This window comes from Buteo buteo, chromosome 6 (assembly GCF_964188355.1).
Source record: "Buteo buteo chromosome 6, bButBut1.hap1.1, whole genome shotgun sequence".
NCBI classification, from domain to species: domain Eukaryota; kingdom Metazoa; phylum Chordata; class Aves; order Accipitriformes; family Accipitridae; genus Buteo; species Buteo buteo.
Genome location: NC_134176.1, coordinates 18227307 through 18248239, shown reverse-complemented (window position 1 = coordinate 18248239; position 20933 = coordinate 18227307). Strand labels below are relative to the sequence as shown.

The 20933-nt window shown below is 38.1% G+C and overlaps 1 protein-coding gene across 1 annotated transcript; it reads left to right on the top strand.

Moving 5' to 3' along the window:
- The first annotated feature begins 1412 nt into the window (after positions 1 to 1412).
- Positions 1413 to 20492, top strand: GOLGA5 (golgin A5). Its single transcript, XM_075029936.1, has 13 exons — positions 1413 to 1560; positions 2358 to 2973; positions 5811 to 6032; positions 7105 to 7324; positions 7904 to 8027; positions 8877 to 9080; positions 10760 to 10930; positions 11591 to 11719; positions 13666 to 13764; positions 15414 to 15639; positions 16906 to 17011; positions 18303 to 18366; positions 19987 to 20492. The coding sequence occupies exons 2-13, from the start codon at positions 2409 to 2411 to the stop codon at positions 20065 to 20067; spliced, it is 2211 nt and encodes a 736-aa protein (XP_074886037.1). The 5' UTR covers positions 1413 to 1560; positions 2358 to 2408; the 3' UTR covers positions 20068 to 20492.
- The last annotated feature ends 441 nt before the right edge of the window (positions 20493 to 20933 follow it).

The window sequence follows — 20933 nt, the reverse complement described above, 5'->3', positions numbered from 1 at the left end:
CAGAAAAGCCAGAATCCTTCCTTGCTCCTGAATGTTCTTTTTATGTAATTAATGATAATAAATATTCGTAAGTATCACTCACTGTTGGAGCTGTATTTATTCCTTGTAGGATGTTAGTAGTTTTCACTTAATGAAAGTAATTTTTAAAGTCATTTTTTTCTTCTTTGGGTGGAGGCAAAACTTGCCCAAGAGTGCAAATCTGTCCAAAAAGCGTGCTGAGCACGTTCTTTATGCCAAGCCCCTTGGTTTCAGTGTGTGCAAGTGCCCTTTTTTTTGTCATGCAAACCTCTAAATCATGGGGCTTTGAAAAAGGAAATGGGCCACTTGAAATCGGGGCTTTAGAGTTTAGATGATCTCTTTACTAGTCCCAGGATATTCTCTTATAAAGGAGTCCCTAAGGATGTGGGAAGCCCTTGTGTTAACCTCAACTAATGTCTCTTCTAAGCCTAGCCATGACACTTTATGTGAACTTAATCTGAAAGAAAAGTTAAGACAACCTCAGCATATTTACCCAAGTAAGAGTCACCTTTGCTTGCACAGCACCTTTCAAGTATTTCCAGCAGAAACAAGGTGATATTAGTGTTATCATACAGGGCAAACATATAGGAAGGATTGTTGCAACAGGGTAAAGGTGAGCCTGGACATTAAAGCTGCTGATAAAAGTTTTGTGAATCCAGGTGGTTAAATGGACACATTTAGTTATTTGTACTTGTTGTGTGTGGGGTGGGTGGGTGTTGTATCTGGGGGGTCCCACGTTCCTTGGTATCTTACAGTTGCCCTTGAAGATCAGGTCATTCCCTTCAGATCTTCCCCAAGTTGTGGAGAACAGAACATAAATGCCCCGCGTAGTTTCTTCTGGTTGAAATTCCTACAATTTATTTGCAGTATCAAGGCCAAAGTAGTTTTTTCCAGTGGGCCTGTACGATGCTCTGTCATCCTGACCTGGGGGACAGAGACAAGGAGAAAGGCTTCCCGGGCCTGGAGCAGGCCAGGGGCACCCCAAAGAGGTCACCCGCCATTTCTGGGCAGAGGCAGGGAGACAGTTTCTGTCAGGTCGAGCAGCCACTTATAAACCACCATCCTTAAACCCCGGGTCAGGAAAGGCAAGATCACCCTTGGCTGTTTTTAACAGCCACGGCGAAGACCTTCCTTGACCCTGCTCTCTGTGGGGCTGGAGCTCCTCCTGCCATCACAAGGCAGAAATGAAGAAAACGTGAGCACCGGGGTCCTTTCCCCTCAGGGGAGGGCCGTTACCGGGAGGGAGGGGCACGGCGCCCTCTTCCCGCCTCTGCCCCGCCCCTCCCACCGGGGCGGGGGGCGTGGCCGTACGGCCCTGCCCGATGGGAGGGGCGGGGCTTGACGCACCGTGCCACCTCACGCCTCTCCCGGCGCTTCCTGCGCCTGCGCGGCGCGTCCCGGAAGGTGTCCACGTCTGCCGGAAGATGGGGTTGCGCCGCCGAGCCCGGCCCGGGGCCTAGCAGTGACCGTCGCCCCCTTGCTTCTCCCCTTCCCCCTCTCACGACTCCCCTTGGGCCGGGGGTCTCCCGCTGCTGGGAGGAGGTGAGGCCGGGCTGTGCTGAGGCCTCCGCCGCTCCTGAGGGCCGCCGGGTAGGGGCGGGGGGGTGGGCCGGGGGCAGGCAGCCGTGCTGAGGGTGGTCGGGGAGGGGGGTGGGTGGGCAGCGGCCACCCTGAGCATCGCCCTCCCGGCCGGCCTCGCCTGCCTCTGCGCTTCCCCCTTCTCGCTGTGGGTGTGCTCGGCCAAGGGACCCTCCACAAGCCTGTCCTGGGGTGAAGGAGCCCCTCTCGGGAGCTGGGATGGAGACACACGTCGCCTGTGTAGTCTCGCAGGCTCTTGGTGCAAGTGAAGGCATGCCCCTGTCCCCCGTGTTGGTGTCACTGAAGGGACAGCAGGCCGTGAAGTTTGTTGGGGAGAAGGTCCTCTGTCTGACCTAGATTACAAATCTGCAGGCTAGACGTCTAAGGCTTTATCTGTTCCTGTAATAAGCCTCTGGCCACTTTTCCTCCTCCAGCTGAGTTTGGTTTTGTCAGGTGTAAGTAGACTTTATTTTCTAGTATTGTTGCAGATTGGCTACCAGGCTGGATGCTCTGTAGCAGGTGCTGATGCCAGAAACAGGTATGGGGGTCTGATAGCTAAGCCTTGGTTTTGTCTATTTTCCTCAGAGACAGGTTTGGTTTATTTCCATCAGTTACCAAAACAGTGAAGTACCAAGTGAGTAGGAGAAAAGTATTCAAATAATTACAGCGCTAATAGGTTAACACAACAGTTGTTTAGGTAACCCATACATCTTGCCTTATCAACACCAATCTGATTTGTACTCATTCTATGTCTTTTGCAGCACATGGTCCTGAAATTATAATTTTATAAAGTTTACCAAGAGATATCCATCATGTCTTGGCTTGCTGATCTCGCCGGAAAGGCAGAGGATCTACTCAACAGAGTTGATCAAGGAGCTGCATCAGCTCTCAGCAAAAAAGACACAGCAAGCAGTGCAGTTTATGATAATAAGAATTTGGACTCTGCCAATGAACATTCTGAATTGTGCCAGCATACTGGAGAACTGAAATATCAGACATCCTCCAAAGCAGCCTACATCTCCTCAGCAGCTGATAATATTAAACATCAAAAGGTCACAATCCTAGCAGGAACAGCAAATGTTAAACCAGCACGTAGGACATCTTCGGAGGTTGCTTCTCCAGTAGAAGGTGTTTCCACACCCAGAGCTGCCTCACATTTTGTGAGAAGAAAAAAGTCAGCACCTGATGATGAGTTACTATTTGATTTTCTCAACAGTTCGGAGAAAGAGCCTAATGGAAGGATGGACTCTAAAAAAGAGAAGAGCAAGGCACCTGTTCTTCAAAATCACTCTCGGACTTCAAGTGTTAGTTCTGTGTCTACCAGTACACAGAGTGCAAAAACTACTGAAGATAATTCCATCAGGAGCCAAGGCAATGGTAGTTAAATAGTATTGAACCTAGAGATATTTAAAAGCCAAGTATGTCTAGGGTAAGGCTAGGTAATGGTTTTACTGTCACTTCGTGAAGCCTTTAGTGGTAGTAGTATGTCAGATATGTGGAGTACAGCAGGGTCTTTAACGTTTTTTAATCACTGGGATAACCTTAGATACCTTGCTAATTTGACAAGCTGCATAATTAATACCTAAATCTTCTGTGTTATTGATCTACCTCGTTTCTACTGCTTGCCTTGACCTCCCTGAGCTATGACCTAACCTTGCATCAGGCCCCATACCTCACCACTTAGAAGCACAGGTGCTGCTGCATTTGCTGAGATCACTCGGGGGCCCTTACCTGTTGTTGCCACGTAGGAGAGTGAGTCACTTTCACCAGCTGGTAGATGGTGTTGGCTACTGCCCAGTGCACCACGTGAGGTGATGTGAGGTTTTTTCTCTTCCACCATGGAAGTAAGCTGTCAAACTTGCCTGCCATGCATAGTGGGAAGTTGGGTGTGGATAAGCTGTTGTAGGGCTACAGGCCTGAGAGAGCTAGATAGTTAAAGCCTTTGGGTTTGCCAGAAGTAGTTAGTTACTGCAGTCTAAATCCAGACACCTGGCAGAGCCTCCAGGCCAGATGGTCAAAAGTTGGGGCTCTTCTTAAGTCAATGCAAAGGAGAACGTGGCTGGGAAGTGTCAGGAACTTGTTTTCTCTATCAGACTGTCCATTCTATACTCGGTCTTTGCTGTTGCTGTGCTACTTTGCTGTTGTTTATTCTATAAAATCGAAGCAAATAGTTATATTATTTCTTAATAATGTAGTTAGAATACTTTATTATTTGTTCATTACTTTGAGCATATAAAGCATTGTAAATGCCAGGTTTTTACTTACTATGTTAGGTCTGCTGAGAAGTTTCAGACGTAAAAAGGGATCATTTCCAAAGATGTCAATATTTTTGTATGTCTAGGTCTGTAACTTTTCAATAAGGTTTACTACTACTACTAATTCAAATATTTTAGACCTTGCTATATGGTCTTGCTGATTGTTGCTTAAGGAACGTATTTATTTTGCTTGGTGTGGCCTGTTGAATTTTCTTCTGAGGGTTTTTGAGTGGAGTTTGGATTGTGGAGCTGCCAAATGAGGAAGCACACAATTACAACGTAGAGTTTGAGCACACTGGTTTCAAAGTTGATTGTATGGATATATCTGTGTCATTTAAATGTTCTGTATAGCATCTGTTGAAGTAGCTTATGATACATTAGCTATAGACAAAAACAATTAACGTTATACTTTGTACATTGCCATGGATATAATCTAATCTGTGCTATGAATGGCTAATTTCTTGCTTCGTTAGCTTCATTAATCTGTTGAGTTTTCCAGACAAAGGAATGAGGATAAATTGTCTGATAATTTGGAAGCTGTGTAAATGAATCAAAAAGAAGGAAATGACAATTCTTAGAACCATTTAAATAGGAAAAAGGTTTGAGAAAATGTGGAAGAAATCTTATGGTCACTGCTGCTACTTGTTGGTGTGGTGGCGTTCAGAATTAAGTCTGCCCCAGCTCCTTTGGCTCTGGGTGATAGGGGCTGTTGCAATGGTAACAAGGAAGGTGGAGCAGGTTGGTTGGTGATTGCAAGATGAAGTAAATAACGCGACACCTAAACCGTAGTCTTGCTTGAAATTAGTTGCAATCTGTCCCCCTGGATTTTCAGCAGTTACTCATCTGGGATGTACTAAATTCAGAAGTAATATTTTTGGATTGCCTGCTTGTTTGCTTATTGCATGCTATGTTGTTTTATCTTAATACTGCTGCCAGTCTTCCAACTACCTGCACGCTGGAATCAAGACTGTTACAGTGGATGTATCAATTTCACAGCATTAATCCAGATGCTCTCTATGTGTTTGTGCATGATGGGGAAAGGCTGTTGGTTCCTTCTTCTGTGCAAGGGACTGTTGTTCAGACTACTGGCAGGAGTTCCCTTACTGTTCTCACTGAGGTTCTAAGATTTTTAAAAAAAGAAAAATAAAAATCTTTATTTTGGTTTCCATAATCTAGAGAATTACAGTTTGTATTGGCAGAAAGCTTTTAACTGTTTGACAGAGTATGCCTACCTTATATTTTTTCATTAGAGAAAGGAAAGATCACACTTCCACTTCAAATCACTGTAACTCAATTTCTCAGAGTAAAAGTGCTTTTTTAAGAAATATTTTGAATTATTACTGCAGAATTATCAGTTAGATGATGTTTTGACTGAAATTATTCTTCAGATGCTTTTTTACATAAAGATAACTAAAATGTAGCTATGTGGTTGAGTTACATATCTAGGATTGGTATCAAAATGACTAAGTATAGTCATCTGAACAGATTTTTTAAAAATAGAATACAGCCTCGAAATCAAAATCTTAATGGAGAACCAGAATGAACTTCTACTAAAAATTCCCCTAGTTAGTTGCTATGTGTATTTAATCTCTTATGTTACTCTCTCAGCTTCTGAAGACATCTTTGGGCAGCACAGTCATAAAAAAGTATTAATGTTTTGAAATCCTAAATTTGGCATTAATGCAATAAGAAATTTTATGACTTCCGTGTCTTGTCTTGCAGGATTAACAAAAATGATGCATGATGCATGTATACTGTATAATAGTCCTATTTTGTGCAAGTCCCTTGGGAGAAGCAGCTCCATATTCTATTTCAATATAAGCTATTTTGATGGGGATTTTATTTTTTTTTATTTTTGTATTATGCATTTAACCACTGATGCAGAACATGGTATTACAATTTATGTGAAGGCAACTGACAAATACATACATTAGTTCTAACTTGCATCTCTCTGTATAGAAACTCCAGACAGTTCAGATTCTGGACTGGGAGCACAAGGGGATGGTGTGAAGGATTCATCACTGAGTGCAGTAACTAATCCTAGCCTTTCAGCTAATGATGATTTCAAATCACATGAGCTATCCAATCTTCGCCTGGAGAATCAGCTGCTGCGTAATGAAGTTCAATCTTTAAATCAGGAAATGGCTTCATTAATTCAGAGGTCCAAAGAAACACAAGAAGGTACTGTGGTTAGGAAACTAAATTGTAACATATCACTAAAATGCTAGTGAACTAGAAAACAATGCTGTTTCTATGTTACTGTTTTGTACTTATAATAAAATCTTTCAGTTAAATTTGCATGTATGACTTACCAAGCAAAATGATTCGTGGTTTCGGAATAGTGAGCTGGGAGAAACTAAAAGGCTCATGCAACTACAAAGGTAACACAAACATTGATCAAAATGATGTGATCAATTTAGTTCCAAAACTTACATCTTATTAAAATGGTTTTAGCAAATGTTAACAGTATTAAAATATTTTTCCTGCTTTTTAAAGGCCATTGCAAGATACTTAATTTATAAATGAGCAAATTCCTTATAATGCTTCAAAATCTGACTACTTTCTGGCTGTAGACTATAATCTCTGATGCCTAGAAACTGACAGTAAAAATGTAAAATTTAGTATTTTTGTATTACTTCATTAGCTTTTTCAAAGCCAAATAAAATGGCAAATATAAAAAATGTGAATATAAAAACACTTAAATGATAAAACATAGAGCAAACTGCTGCTGTTAGGCATACAACTGAAGGACCACATATTTTTCAAAGTAACCATATGAGCCAGAGAATTATAATTTCCATTGAATCTTAATATGTGATTTTTGATTAAAAGCCTCAGGAAGTATTCAGGCATTATTTCAACACTGGTGTATTTTTCTACTGTTTTTTAGGTTGAGCTTATTGTCACATTGAGTTGAACTAGGTGCTTTAATGCAGAGGTTTCCAAAGGCTTGCTCGCACAGGGCTATTTAACAGTAGGCCATTGCAAGGGGTGGGCCAGGTAAAATTTGTCAGCTGCAGTGTGGCATAGAGTAAAATGCCTGTTTTGAGATTACCTGCAACATTTTATGGGTTGTGCTCTGACAGCCAGTCTGGCATGTGTTACTTGTTGGTAGCTCATAAAGTTTCAGTGTTAGTTCAGCTTGGTTGTATTTAATTTCTTTCTTTAAGAAATGTGACATGTGCATCCTGACCACTTACATGACCTTGCAATACCTACTTTTATAAACACAAAGAATCTTCTTATTTTGTAGAATTGAACAAATCCCGGGAAAGGGTCGAGAAGTGGAATGTTGACCATTCAAAGAGTGACAGGATGGTTAGAGAACTTCGAGCTCGAGTTGATGATCTGACAGAAGCTGTTGGTGCTAAGGATTCACAGCTAGCTGTGCTCAAAGTACGGTTGCAAGAAGCTGATCAGCTCTTAAGTTCTCGGACAGAAGCTTTGGAAGCATTGCAGAGTGAAAAATCACGGTACTTCATAATTTCATACTTTGTAATTCCGCAAATAGTAATAGGTTTGAAAATTCAAGTTAAATAATTTAGTGTCTGTAAGAATAAAAATGAATAAACTAATGGGGAAAGGGATTGTATCAAGATTTTAAATATGAGGATTAAAGTTTGCTTTGAGCCCGCTATATCATAGCTGGCAGTGGGAACAGGGCAAATGAATATTAAATAGGGGCAATTATCACCTGATTATTGAAATTTACTTTGTATAAAGTATTTATGTTTGTGTCAGAGGCCTGAAGCTGAAGATCTCAAGAAAAATGTTTTTGTATTGAAAAATACACTTGCTTATCTACAAATATGAAGATTTTACTGACTTATCTCAGTGCTGGGATATGAATCGGCAATTGGAAACTCCAGAATATAGGTCAGGGAGGAGATGCATGAGTCATTAACTCCAGGCCTCGCACCTGTAGCCAGCCATATTCAATAATTTACTGGGTAAATTTTCAAAGCTGGTCTGAAACCCAGGTAGTCGTATTTCTATCTGAAAATCACAGTAGATTTCTTCTTTTTCAATTAATGTGTATATCATTTTTTCAGGATAATACAAGACCACAGTGAAGGGAGCAGTTTGCAAAATCAAGCCCTTCAAACTCTGCAAGAGAGGCTGCGTGATGCAGACTCCGCACTCAAGCGAGAGCAAGAAAGTTACAAACAAATGCAGGTTAGACATGAGGAGTAAGGAAGAGTGTCAGACTGTGCTTTTAAAATCAAATCTGTGAGGTTCCAACTGCTCTCTCTTCCCATTGACTTCAGTTCCTGTTTAGGGTACTAAGGGCTTGGAAGGATGTGCTGTCTGCTGCACTAAGTATCCTTGTGATGCTAGTTTACTTCTTATATGTTATTTTGAAAGCTTTGTGATTAAAAGGTTTTGACGATTAATGCTGACAATTTTTACTGTTTTTTTCATGCTAACTTTAATGTTAAAACACGTTTTAAAACTAAATCACTAATCAGTTTAATTTTCCACGCTATGTTGTTACACAAAAAATTCTTAGACAATTTTAATATGTAATCTTAAACATACTAAGCTGGACAATCACTTCTGTGGTAAAGATGGAGTACATCATTGCTAGAGACTGCTTTCCACACTTAGTTTGGCCTTTCTTACATATAATAGCATCTCTGAAAATCTTTATCAGTCTCTCTCTTTTTTTCTTTCTTTCTTTTTTTTTTTTTTAAAGTACCTCAAAATATGGCAGATGACATTTGATAATATTTTTTGAGGGGAAAGCTTGCTTTTTGTTTACCAAATAAATGTGAATAATAGGAAGATTGTTATTCCCCCACTATTTCTGGTGAGGGAAAGAAATGCATATGTTTACTGATATTATTTAGCACTTGCTTAAGCAAGCAGGATTTCTTTCCACATAGCACTAATGCATCTTTAAGTTGGAGGTCGTAGATATGAGGTGTTGTCATGTGTAGTTGCTTTTAAACTTTCTTTTTTCCTTTCTAGGTTAAAGTTGAGACTGTGTTTAAACACAAAGTATTGTTTCTTTATTGCTTATAGAGTGAGTTTGCGGCTCGTCTAAGTAAAATGGAAGCAGAACGTCAGAACTTGGCAGAAGGGATAACTGTAGCAGAAAGAAAGTATTTAGATGAAAAGAGGCGAGCTGATGAGCTTCAGCAGCAAGTCAAAGTAACTAAAAACCACCTAGAATCTGCAAAACAGGAACTGACAGACTATAAACAGAAAGCTACTCGCATACTCCAAGTAAGCATTTCTGTAAAGAAGTTGTTTGATTTGTACACTTTTTTAAGGTGTTACGGTTCAAATAATCTGTGGTTTTTTCATGTGACCTGTAGTATATTTTGGGACATACCTATAATGATACCTGTACAGAACAGCTGCCAGTCTGCATTTTATAAATATAAGTTTATAGATTAAATAATCGAAATGGAAGTTCAGGTCCTGAACTTAAAGAAAAATCCAACTGAACCATTGTCGGGAGGAACGGCTGTAATCAAGCCTGCTCCGTCCCTCCCGTCTCCGTCTGCTCCGCCGAGTCTTATGAGCAGATTTGAGAAGCCCTCCGTCTGTTTCTCGGCCTAACAGATTTGAGGGTTGCGAGCGGCGGAGGAATGCACAAAAGTCGACTCAATATGAGTGATAGAAGTGATTCACTTTACTTGCACGGATAGCTCATATTTATACAGTTTACGATAATCATGCCTACTAGTCCTAATATTATTGGTACATTGCTAATGTTTATTCATTACTAAAACACACCTACTTGTGGTTTGCAGCTATGTAGGTTCCGCAATTTTCTCATGGGAACTTTCTCAAAGTTGTCTATGAAACCTTGCCAAGGTCACAGTGGATGCAGTTACTTATCTCCTTCTTCAGCATCCAGGTGTTGCTTGTAAGGCCAGGCTCTTCTTATCTTCTTTTTTCCCAGCACACAAGGACACAGTATTTTGTAAATTTATACTTTGTTCCCACATAGCGGCTGGATTGCTCACATACCTTTGCCCAGCCAAGAAATCCCCAACAAACCATTGCATCCAAGAGCCTGATCTTAGGCAGATAGATAGATGTAACCTACAATTTGTTCCACACCCAGTATTCTTGAGTCAAGAATGTTGCTCTGTTGCTCTGTTCTGCTTGAGGCTGAAGCATAGCATATAATGGATACTTATGTGTAAACCAAAGAAAATATTTTTTTATATATTCTGAAAGGTTGCATGGGATCAACATTACATGAACAATGGCAAAATCAGGTATTTTGTGCAGAGTTCTATACTGCTTAAGGTGTCAAAGATACCAAGTCCAAACGTGGTCAGTTTGAGTCTTGTTTATCAAAGTTAGCAAAATGTTGAAGGTCTCTGTTTAGAATAATTAATTTAGTCTGATATCCAAGGACAGGTTTTAAATAGTCTTGATAAATAAGAAAAAGCATGAGATCAGAAGTTGCTGTAGAGCTAACATTAGGCTGACTCTGAATTAAAGTGGTTCATCCTCTTTCCCAGAAGAGTTATTGCTGTATTTGGTTCTTGTTTGGCTTTGTTGGCAGGAGAAGGGATGGACTGAAAGGGGGTCAGTTTTGTCTTTAGTGTCTGTCTGCTCTCTTATGGTAGCTGCAAAGCCAAAATTGTTATCCATGACATATTTAACATTCCAGGCACTTCTAAAGAGAAAAGCTGTACTCTTCCTCAGATAACCCAGGCTTTCAGTAAATCCAGTCTCATGGCATACAGGAAGTCAGAAATTATGAGTAGGGAAGCATTTTCATTTTACAATGTGTAGGGTCATTATTAACTTGGGTAAAAGAACAGATAAAGCAGTTCTACTGTACATCTACGTTTGAATTTTAGAGCAAAGTCGTTTTGGCATATTCTAGTTGAGGACTTGTTAAATACTGCTATAAATAATATATTGATCTATTATTTCAGTCTAAAGAAAAGTTGATAAACAGCTTAAAAGAAGGCTCTGGTATTGAAGGCTTGGATAGCAATACTGCAAGCACAATGGAACTAGAAGAACTGAGACATGAGCGAGACACTCAGAGAGAAGAAATACAAAAACTAATGGGGCAAATACAACAGATGAGAACAGAGCTGCAGGTAGCTATGATTATGTACACATGTATTTGTAGTTACCCATGCACAAAGGACTGTTTTCTTGTATAGTTTAGGGCTGTTGCTTCTAGTGTTTATTTGACCTAGCATTAAAATAAGCCAACTTTTGCTCAAGGTGAGACGAGTGCTTATTGATACCCAATTTCTTTCCATGTTCTCTCTCACCACTTGAGCTCATGGTGGGAGGAATACTATAGATACCGCTTCTCTCTTCCTGCACTACTGTGTGCTCCTTTTGAGTGAAGCATTTCTTTCCAAACAAGCGTGGTGATGTCTGTAGAGATCACCTATATCCTTTTCTGCAAGGGCTACTAATCCTTGAAGCAACTGTAATCAGAGTCGCCTGCTGGCATAATTGGCTCAACCCAGCAGTTGCACGCAACCCTACTCTACAGAGTTTTAGCCTGTAGAGAATAGAAAGGAAAAAGTGGAGGCTTTTCATGTTCCCAAAATGCATTTATTTTATTACTGTATTAGTAAAAATATTCTGTATAAAATGACCAAATGTCATTTATTCAATACACCCTCACCTTCATTTTTCCTTTGAAGCAATATTGCAGATACAACTTTTTCTTGCTGTTATGTATGACAGATTGCAGTATTGTTTGAATGTTAGTGAAACAGTAACATTTCTATACACTTCAGGATATGGAGACTCAGCAGGTAAGTGAAGCTGAGTCGGTGAGAGAGCAGCTTCAAGACCTACAAGAGCAGATAGCAGCACATAAAATGGCCAGGCAAGAGGCAGAAGCTGAACTAGAACGACAAAAACAGGTAAAGAATCCTTGAAAGCTGATAGATCTTATTTTAGGCCTCATGTGGTGTCATTAGTACAGCGTTTGGCTTAATAAGAGAGTAGCTTATACAGTATTTGGGTTATATTTTGTCTGCTATTTCAAAGAAATCCCCAAAAGCTTAATGAATGTCAGTAGGCCAAATGAAGTGCAGCCGGTACTAAGCAATGGACAGGGCCTTCTGGATACTCCTGAGAAACAGAGATCTCGCTGATATATTAAAGAATAAACATGACCCTAGGAAGTGCACAAAATTTATCATGATCTTAAATTTTATTCAGCAGGGAAACAATCAAACAACAGGGATATAGTAACATTTGTAACAGTTACTTATATCAAGAACATAAAATACTAAAAATGGTTACTGTGCAACTTCCTGTGCTCAATTACTACATAAGATTTAGCTCATAAGACAATGGGTTTTTAGTACCAATTAATAGATTTTTTATCCACTTGTTACTCAGTTCTGAATCTAAATGTTGTTACTTCCCAACTTCTCTAAAAGACAAACTGCTGATAAAATTATATTAATGAATTTTGTCAGTTTGTGTCATCTTTTTAAGCAAACTCCCCCTTGATTTAAGCAGTTCTGTGCTGAAAATAGGGAAAAAAAGGCAAACTCATATTTCATGTGAACAAACTTATTATTCAGTAGAAATCAGACAAATGCTTTGCACCCTATTAAAAAATTTCTCTGTAAGAAAAAGCTCATGTAAAGAGAATTAATAATGAGGAAAGCAGAAGAGTACCTGTATCTGCTAGGAACAATTTATCTTATAGGATTATCTGTCCTTCTAGAAATTACATTTTAATGAGATGCTAGCAGCTTGAACTAATTAAAAGGCAGAAGTCAAGGTCTGCTCTGGATGGATAGCTGATGTTTATTATATCAAAGCAGATGGTAGATTGTATTTTGTTACTTCTGCCGTTCTGAGGGGTATATTTTAAGTCAATACTACATATAGAAAAAGGTGAATTTAAAAAAAAAGGCATTATCAGTTATTACAGAAACTGAAGTATTCCTTTTGATGATACATATTTACATGTGATTTTAAAGTAATTGTGTGTATTAATACTTATTACAATTACAGTCTGTTCTATCTGCGAATTCCTTTATTGCCATAAGGTTTCTGAGACTGAAGAGGGAAAATAAGTAGAGGTGTTGTCTTGTACATCTGATGGTTTGAAGGGAGAATAGGATTATCTGTTTTCTGTGGTGGCTGACAGCTGAAGTGATACAGTGATTTGAAGACTGTCTTAATTTAAAAGATAAGCATGACAGGTCCTTGTGTCTGAGTTCAAGTAGCTGCTAAATCATGGGAGTGACAAAACTTATGGTTATATTTGCTGTTCACTAAGTTGTCCCTTACTAATATTCCTTCCCCTTTCACCTCTTATGTTAATTTATCCTAAGCTTTAAAGGAAGATCTGCGTCATACAGAATTATAGATAGATATGCCAAGGGTTTTTAAACACTTCTAAAAAATGGTATCTTGTACTGATAGGCTTATTTTAGGAATACAGATTCTGCTCCCCGCACCCCCTGCCCTCAATATTTCCTAATTGTTTAAGTTACATTATTGACAAAATTCAAGATAGCAATATAATAAACGGTGAGAGTATAAGGAAGATAAATCATGATCCCAATGAAACTGTGTGACTCTTAGTAAACTATTCTAGATTAATATTTATATTACCTTAGTCTCCACAAAAGAATTTGATAAGTCTTGTAGATTGTCTTCATATTCAGCTTTTTTTTTCTTCCCCATTGTAGCCAAACACTTAACTAAGATTAAATTTCAGTTTATATTTGATTGCATCATATTACCTTCTTGTGTTCTGCTGTGAAACTCTAGATAAGAGAATGTCTCTCAGAATGCATATATGTATAAAATATTTTATTTGTGATTGTGATACATTTTATAGGAACTCCATTATACTGAAGAAGAATTATATCGAACAAAGAATACTTTGCAAAGCAGAATAAAAGACAGAGAGGAGGAGATTCAGAAGCTCAGAAATCAGGTACTCTGTGTGTATAGAAAATAACTTTATCACCTTCAATTATGAAAACAGTGATGAGAAATACTAATTTGATTAAACTGTACAAAAGAAATACAAAGGCTCTACTAATGAGTCACAGTGTACTTGCTTTCAATGCAGAGTAGAGTTTTGTGTGGAGGGCATACAGGAAGGGAACCGTGAAGTACTAAATAGCCTTATTTATAATTGCATGCGCTTTTGTCTTCGGGGCAGGGGGGAAAATCGACCTGTGTCCCAGCTAGACTTGATGGGGCGGTGCTGGATCAACATTCTTCTTTTTGAAAACTAAAAAAAGTCACTGGCGCTTGATTAGGTCATCATGATTTCTGCGAAGATACTTTTAACTGGTTGTAAGAACATAAGTAACATCCTACAGACTCAGCAATCCATCAAGCCCACAGTTCTATCCTGGACAATGGCAACGGGGCCAGCATGTGAGCCTGGCTGCTTTCTTAACTCCCTTGTACTCGCTCAGCAGCAGCAGTTGAATTAAGGATGTTAGTGTTTAACTCCCTACTAACTGGTTCCACCAGTATGTTTATAGACCTATTTTCCTTGAATCAACCTAATCCCTTTTGGAACCTTCTGATACTTGTCAGACCCCACAGTCTCCTTGGGCAGCATGAAGGCACAGGCCTCATTTTTAAGTAAATTATCTTAGCATAATGAAAAGTAGCCTATATGTAGAGAAATTGATAGTCTAGAGTCAAGTGTGGTCAGCTGTACGGTTATAGTGTTAGAGGATTTGGAAATTGTTGTGTTGTGATAGAAATTTCTCAAACCTGTTGGCAGATGATTCTTCTGGTAATACTGGCTTCAGGACTACCTGTACCTGCCCTGGTGCATTGCATCTAATTTGTATTTTTGATATTTCACTGCCTCTGGTTCCTGCTGATTCTGTTTTTTTCATCATTGAAGCTACATCTTTGTATGATGCTACAAGTGGCTGAGGTCCAAGACTGTAACGAATTGTCGAGCTATTGCACATATGGCTAACTTGGAGATTCCCATTTGCTTTAAATATTTTCTGTAAATTAAATTACATGTTCCATGTCTTCATTTGCTGTCCTTGCAGTTTCTATTTGCTAGTACAATCATGTTTTCTGCCTCGGTGCTCCTCAATTCTTCTGCAGCGTATCCTGCATTTTCAACATTTTCATTCAAGCTTTCCTGTAGAATGGCATCAGCTTCTCCCCATTTGTCCCGAGTTTTTCCTTCCTCGCTTGAAAACATTTTACATACGCACTTGTTTTGTGCAGTTGCAAGTATGATAGCGAGACTGGATTATCTTGCTATTGTCATGCCTACCATTTAAACTCAGCTCTGAGGCATAGCATTGATTTTTGTGATCAAAGTTATGATTGTACAGAAATGTTCATGTGATTAGAGGTGGAAAACATAGGAATACATTTTTACATAGAGTTTCTTGTGTCATGTAAAATCTTGTTTTAGCAACTGTCGAAATTAAGTGTCTTCCTTATTGTGGTCATTGGTGATCATTTTGATTGTATTATCCCATAAAAACTCTGCAGTGGGGTAACTTGGAGGGTTCAGATTTTTGGAGTTTTGTAATGCATCAGTTGGTTGGACTTTGAACTTATTCTGTTTTTTTTCTTTGCTTTGTTTTTTAGCTTACGAACAAGGCTCTGAGTAGTAGTAGTCAGACAGAATTAGAAAATCGGCTTCATCAGCTGACAGAAACACTAATTCAGAAGCAAACCATGTTAGAGAGCCTGAGCACAGAGAAAAACTCACTTGTCTATCAACTGGAAAGACTTGAGCAACAGCTGAAGGCTATCCAAGGCACTAATACTAATGGACCTTCCATTAATATGGCAGGCATTGACGGTGCTGAAGGTAAATAAGGAAATACAATATTTAAAACTCTGTCCTTTCTGCAGTTCAGGCTTTTATATTTCCTGATGCCTTTCTCTGAAAGTCTGAGTTTATAAGGAAAAAAAAACCCCGCTGAAAATACACAGCTTATGCCAGAGACCTTGTCAATAGCAACCAGTATCATAAAAAATAGATAAGTAGACGCTCCTTTTCATGTGTAAATGACTTTAAATAAACTTAATAAAGCCAATTTAATCATTAATTCTCAATACTATGGCACTATTGGAACAATCATATTTACAAATCCTGTCACAGGTGCAAATAAATCTGTCTTGGTGTTTAAACTGATTGTCAGAAGCAGGATATAAGTCTTCCCTTGTAAAAAGGGTTTGGGAGATGAGCAAGAATGGGATACTTCCTTTTGAGAGTTGTTCTGAATTCTGGTTGAAATCAATTTCCTCCTTGCTTTCTGTTTTTTTTGAAAAGCAGCTTAAAATATGGTGGTTCTGCAGGGGTTGGTTTGTCTCTACTGTGTAGCAATCATCCTGTATCTCTAGGAGAATCTCAGCAGTTGATCCATGGTTTTGAGATGTTACTTTTCAAATTCAAAGTTTGTAGTTTTGTATATATGGTAAGTAACTTTAAAAGCAATGGACAATTAGTAAGAGGTGTAAAATGACAATCCAGGCTTTTGTTTCTCTGCTTATGAAAGACTTCTAAAGAAATAAGGCAGAACTAGTAAATTTGAAATGTATTTCCTTTTGACTTGTTTTTAAGTAACCTCAGTAAGCTTAAGTTTAGTTGCACAAAGGTAACATCTGAGAATCTTTATTTTAATAAAGTTGATACATAGTAAAAATGTAAATAAAGTAGAAATTTTTGGAATATACAAGTTAGTATCAGAAATGTTGTCTAAGTTTTACTGTATGAGAAATAAAAGCAAATGGAGAAACCATGACAGTATCAAACCCATCATTTTATACACCTAATAACAGAATTATTATTACATGAGAGAATTGAATATCAAGATGTCCATCTAGTGAACTAAAATAACTTTTAAAAATACACTAAGTTGAAGAAGCATTTGACCTGATTATAAGTTTATCAAGAATCCTGCCCTCAAAACACACTCCTCTGCCCTCAGCAAAACAGCACTAACAAATCAGATTCATCACTATTTTTATATTATTTTTATATATCTTTGTACACTATCGATTTGTCTTACTTACGTAACAGCTTAGCTGGTTTTAGACTAATGAGACTTTTTGCCTTTTTCCCTTCAAATAGGTGCTCGTATGCGTAATGTTGCTGTCCTGTTTAGCGACCTGGATACTAACATGGCAGGAATGTATGGGAGAGTTCGCAAAGCTGCCAGTACTATAGATCAGTTTAGGTAAGAGTGTCCTAAGGGAATACATTTTGTAATTGCTGGAATCCATTTACAGTTTTCAAGTGGCATACCTTCTGTTTTGAATTGCTTTTATGAAGGTAAAAGTAAAAAATAATGAAGCTAAAGTACAGTGTAAATTACTAAATATTGACCTAGTTCACTTGTGCTTTCCTGTGATATTAATATCCTTGGGCTTTTGCAAATTACAGTCAATTATTTAAACAATGCTCTTGTAGATTTTGATACAAGAGAATCACTAAACTATGTACAAAACTCCCTAACTTTTTCATTACCATCTTCTACTTTTTTTCACTTCCAGAGGTTTTCACTGTGTCTGTGATAAACACTGTAAGAGTGTATTAGTGGGGGAGTGTCATATGTATTCTTTTACTCTTGTTTAGGCATCCTGATGAAGACAAGATTCTGGGTTCTGACCCAGTGCAGCTGTTTTATCTTGCAAGATAATCTGTTTGAGAAATTAGTAAACAAAAATCATTCTGGATCCAGCAAAGGACTTGCTTTGATCCATTTTCTGAGCAGTTAGGTTAATTGCCAATATTGACAACAAAGGTCTGCTCCAAAACTCGAATCAAATACCAATTGAAAACAAAATTAGGTAGTACTTTTTAATGCTTTGAAAACAAGATACCCTGATAGAAAATCCTTTGTGCTTCCATGGTACTTCAATTGCATTGTGAAGAATATCAGGATTTCCATGATTGGGACCTGTTATTTGTGATGTTTTAATACTGAACTTCATTTGGCAGTATCATACTCACTTCAGTATGTGCATGGTTTTTTTTTTAACTGAGTTGCTGAGTGCACATCTAATGCAGTATGCTTTGTAGCAGTAAACTTGGAAAAACTGTTTTTCATTTAATGAAATACAAGAATGGTAGCAATCTATCAGTTTTTTCAAAGGAACCCAAGGTTTTAGTTACTTAAATCTGTTTGAAATATTCATGAAAGCTCTTCAAGTAACAAAATTTGACAAATATATAGCATATTTGTGAGTTTTAAAATACCTGTACAACTCTTGAGTCTTAGCTCTTTTTCACAAACTCCAAGCCTAGCATTTAACAGAAGAACTTAGGAGAATGTTTTATGGTCTGAATTCTGAATTTTCTCCCTCCATTTAATGTTTGGAATACATGAAGTAAAATTCAAGTTGGAAACAGCCATGTGTATAACATCAGCTGATGTTTATGAGTTTGTGGTGACTGGAATGAGAGGAACAAGAATTCATTGCTCAGTGATAATTTGTGCATTTTGTTTTTATCTTATACTTGTGTAGCATTCGTCTGGGAATCTTTCTAAGGCGGTATCCCATAGCAAGAGTCTTTGTAATCATTTACATGGTGAGTAAGCTTTCTTTAAAGAAGTTTAATGCAAGATTTCTATAGCCAGTTTATATAATACTTCTTAAATTGCAAGGTGTTTGATGTTCAAAAGGCTATATAATTAACAACTCAATGTATTTTTTTGTAAAGCAGGCTAAATAGTACTTACATAACAGCATTTTGGAGTCATGTTGCTTGGCAGTTTTCAGTTTTTCCCAGGAATTCTTAGTATAGCAGTCTTAGAGAGGTTTATGTAACTACCATTTAAAAGACTCTGAAAGTAGCCTTTTAATACTAAAATACAGAGTAATAGTGACCCAGGCCGAGATTAACCCACCACACCTGCATGCACTGCATTTAGGAAAATGACATTTGTTATAGCTTTTTTATATTTGGCACTTTTTGTTCAGTGACTAATAATCACACTTCTCTAGCAGCTGAAAAAGTAGACTTAAACAAGTAGTAGAAAGTTGCTCATCCATACCAGGTGAGATTGTCAGACTTGCAATTGATAAAATTTAGATTCCTTCGTTTTCCACTGGAGGGCAGATGTCTGTCAGTTTAAGTGACCTGTGGTAAGGTAGGTGTGCAGTCTACCCTGCTTGAAAATATTCCACTAGTTGAGCCTTTTGAGTCTTTGAAATGAAAAAAAAAAAATGTTGCTTGAGAAGGCATAGTGATTCTTCTGGACAGAGTTTCTGAGAACAGCTGTCACTGTTTCAGGATATAAAGCAGACAGACACACATGAATAAAGGAAACGACAGTTTCCGCCTGCAATTGTTTCTTCCAGCCTATTAGGTACTGGAAAGAACAGGGCTGTTTAATTCCTAACCTCTGTCTCTTCCTGTTCATCACTTAGAGTTATCAATATATGAATAAAATGCTTTGTACCAAACACTGAAGACTTCTACCACCTAAGCTGCTATCTGAAGTGAAACTGAATGTTGGTTGAATAGGAGCTGTATATTGGGCAATCAGTGGCAGTTACCCTTTTTCAGCTTGAACCTTGACTATGACTATTGTAACTTGATTTTTTTTTTTTAAGGAAATGTGGCTTATGTATTCTGTCAGTTATCTCCCTTGTTGTGCCCCCAGCAACTTATATTCTAATTGGATAGTTTCAGCCAAATTTGAATGAGAATTAACATTTCTAAAAAGTTCATAGAAATGCCTCAAATCAGAGCCTGTGGTAAGGAAAGCAGAACTCAGCTGTTTTTACGCAGTCTGGTATCAGCTAGTTGGCACAGGAGTAGTGGCTTACCAGTCATTCACGGCAGATCACATAATGTACTGGCTGGGGGCTTGATATCAGGGAGAACAGCTGGAGTTACTGGGGCATGGGGGGAAAGAGAAGCCAGAGGACATAAATCTGTAGGAAACCAGGCTGCATTAGTTTTGCTATTTGTGTAAAATCTTTAGTTTTCTGCAAATGGTTTCTGCAGAATCTGACTAGGCATTTCATTGTGCGAATAAGAATTATTTTTTTTAGGAGTATCTGAATAATATGAAAAATATTTAATCAAAATATTTCTCAAAACTAGGTTTTATTAGCTGTCATTGAGAGCTCTCATATTTACTGCTGCTGTGAACGATGATTGTCAGTGCTGATAAGTTAATCCTTTCTTTTCTTTTCCCAGGCGTTGCTTCATCTCTGGGTCATGATTGTTCTGCTTACCTACACCCCAGAAATGCATCATGACAGTCCCAGTGGCAGATAGACCGAGACAGGACCATATGCTGTGCTAATGTAATTCAGACTGGCAGTGACTTTAGAATGAGTCCTGAAATATCAGCAAACTTTTCTTCATGGTTTTTAGGAAGAACGAAAACCATCATGCCTGATTTATCACTACTTTTCAAATACATGTATAATACTATGTAGCTTTTTCAATTTACCTAAAGGAGTGTCACCTTCCTGGAGAAATAAAGCTAATAAGTTAGGCTATGGTTAGCCTTTACATTTTACATAGACCTTCTGGTGGTTAATGTAAAAGATAAGGGTTGCACCTACACAGAAATGCAAGGATTTCTGAAATTACAGGTATATATGATGCAAACTATTTTAGATCATACTGGATGTGGACTATGGTCAGGTAATAAACTGTACTTAGCAATTTAAATAAACTTTATTCTTTCTGGTTTCTTTCAGTCTGCTTTTGCACTTCTGTTTTAAAATATGTAAATAATAGGCTTTTCCTTAACATGTTAAACTGAAAAAAGGACAACGGATTGGTGCAATATCTTTTTGTAAATAAGTTTAAAAATAAAATATTATGCATTCTTCTTAGCTTTGTATTTCTAGTACAATAGAAGTATCTTCCCTATCAGCTGAATAGTGGCACTGCCTGTTTAAGGGCTGGTATTTTAGCTTTATTAGAGAGAGGTGGTTTTGAGAAAGAAGGCTCAAACTCTTTAGAAATAATGGTGTTTCCTTTTGCACTTGAAATTTATATATTTTAACTGCATTTTCTTATACCTCTCTCATTACTATATGTCTTAATCAGATCTTATATTCATCAAAATACTTATTTTCTAAAGCCTTGGGTACTTACTTAAAACTATTTCTATACAAAATCTATCAAAA

What these genes read in the sequence shown, in the direction of transcription:
- GOLGA5 (XM_075029936.1), top strand. Translation starts at nt 2,409, where the DNA reads ATGTCTTGGCTTGCTGATCTCGCCGGAAAGGCAGAGGATCTACTCAAC. An exon ending in CATCAGGAGCCAAGGCAATG is followed by an intron (nt 2,974 to 5,810) that starts GTAGTTAAATAG and finishes CTCTCTGTATAG; the next exon opens with AAACTCCAGACAGTTCAGAT. An exon ending in AACTAGAACGACAAAAACAG is followed by an intron (nt 11,720 to 13,665) that starts GTAAAGAATCCT and finishes TACATTTTATAG; the next exon opens with GAACTCCATTATACTGAAGA.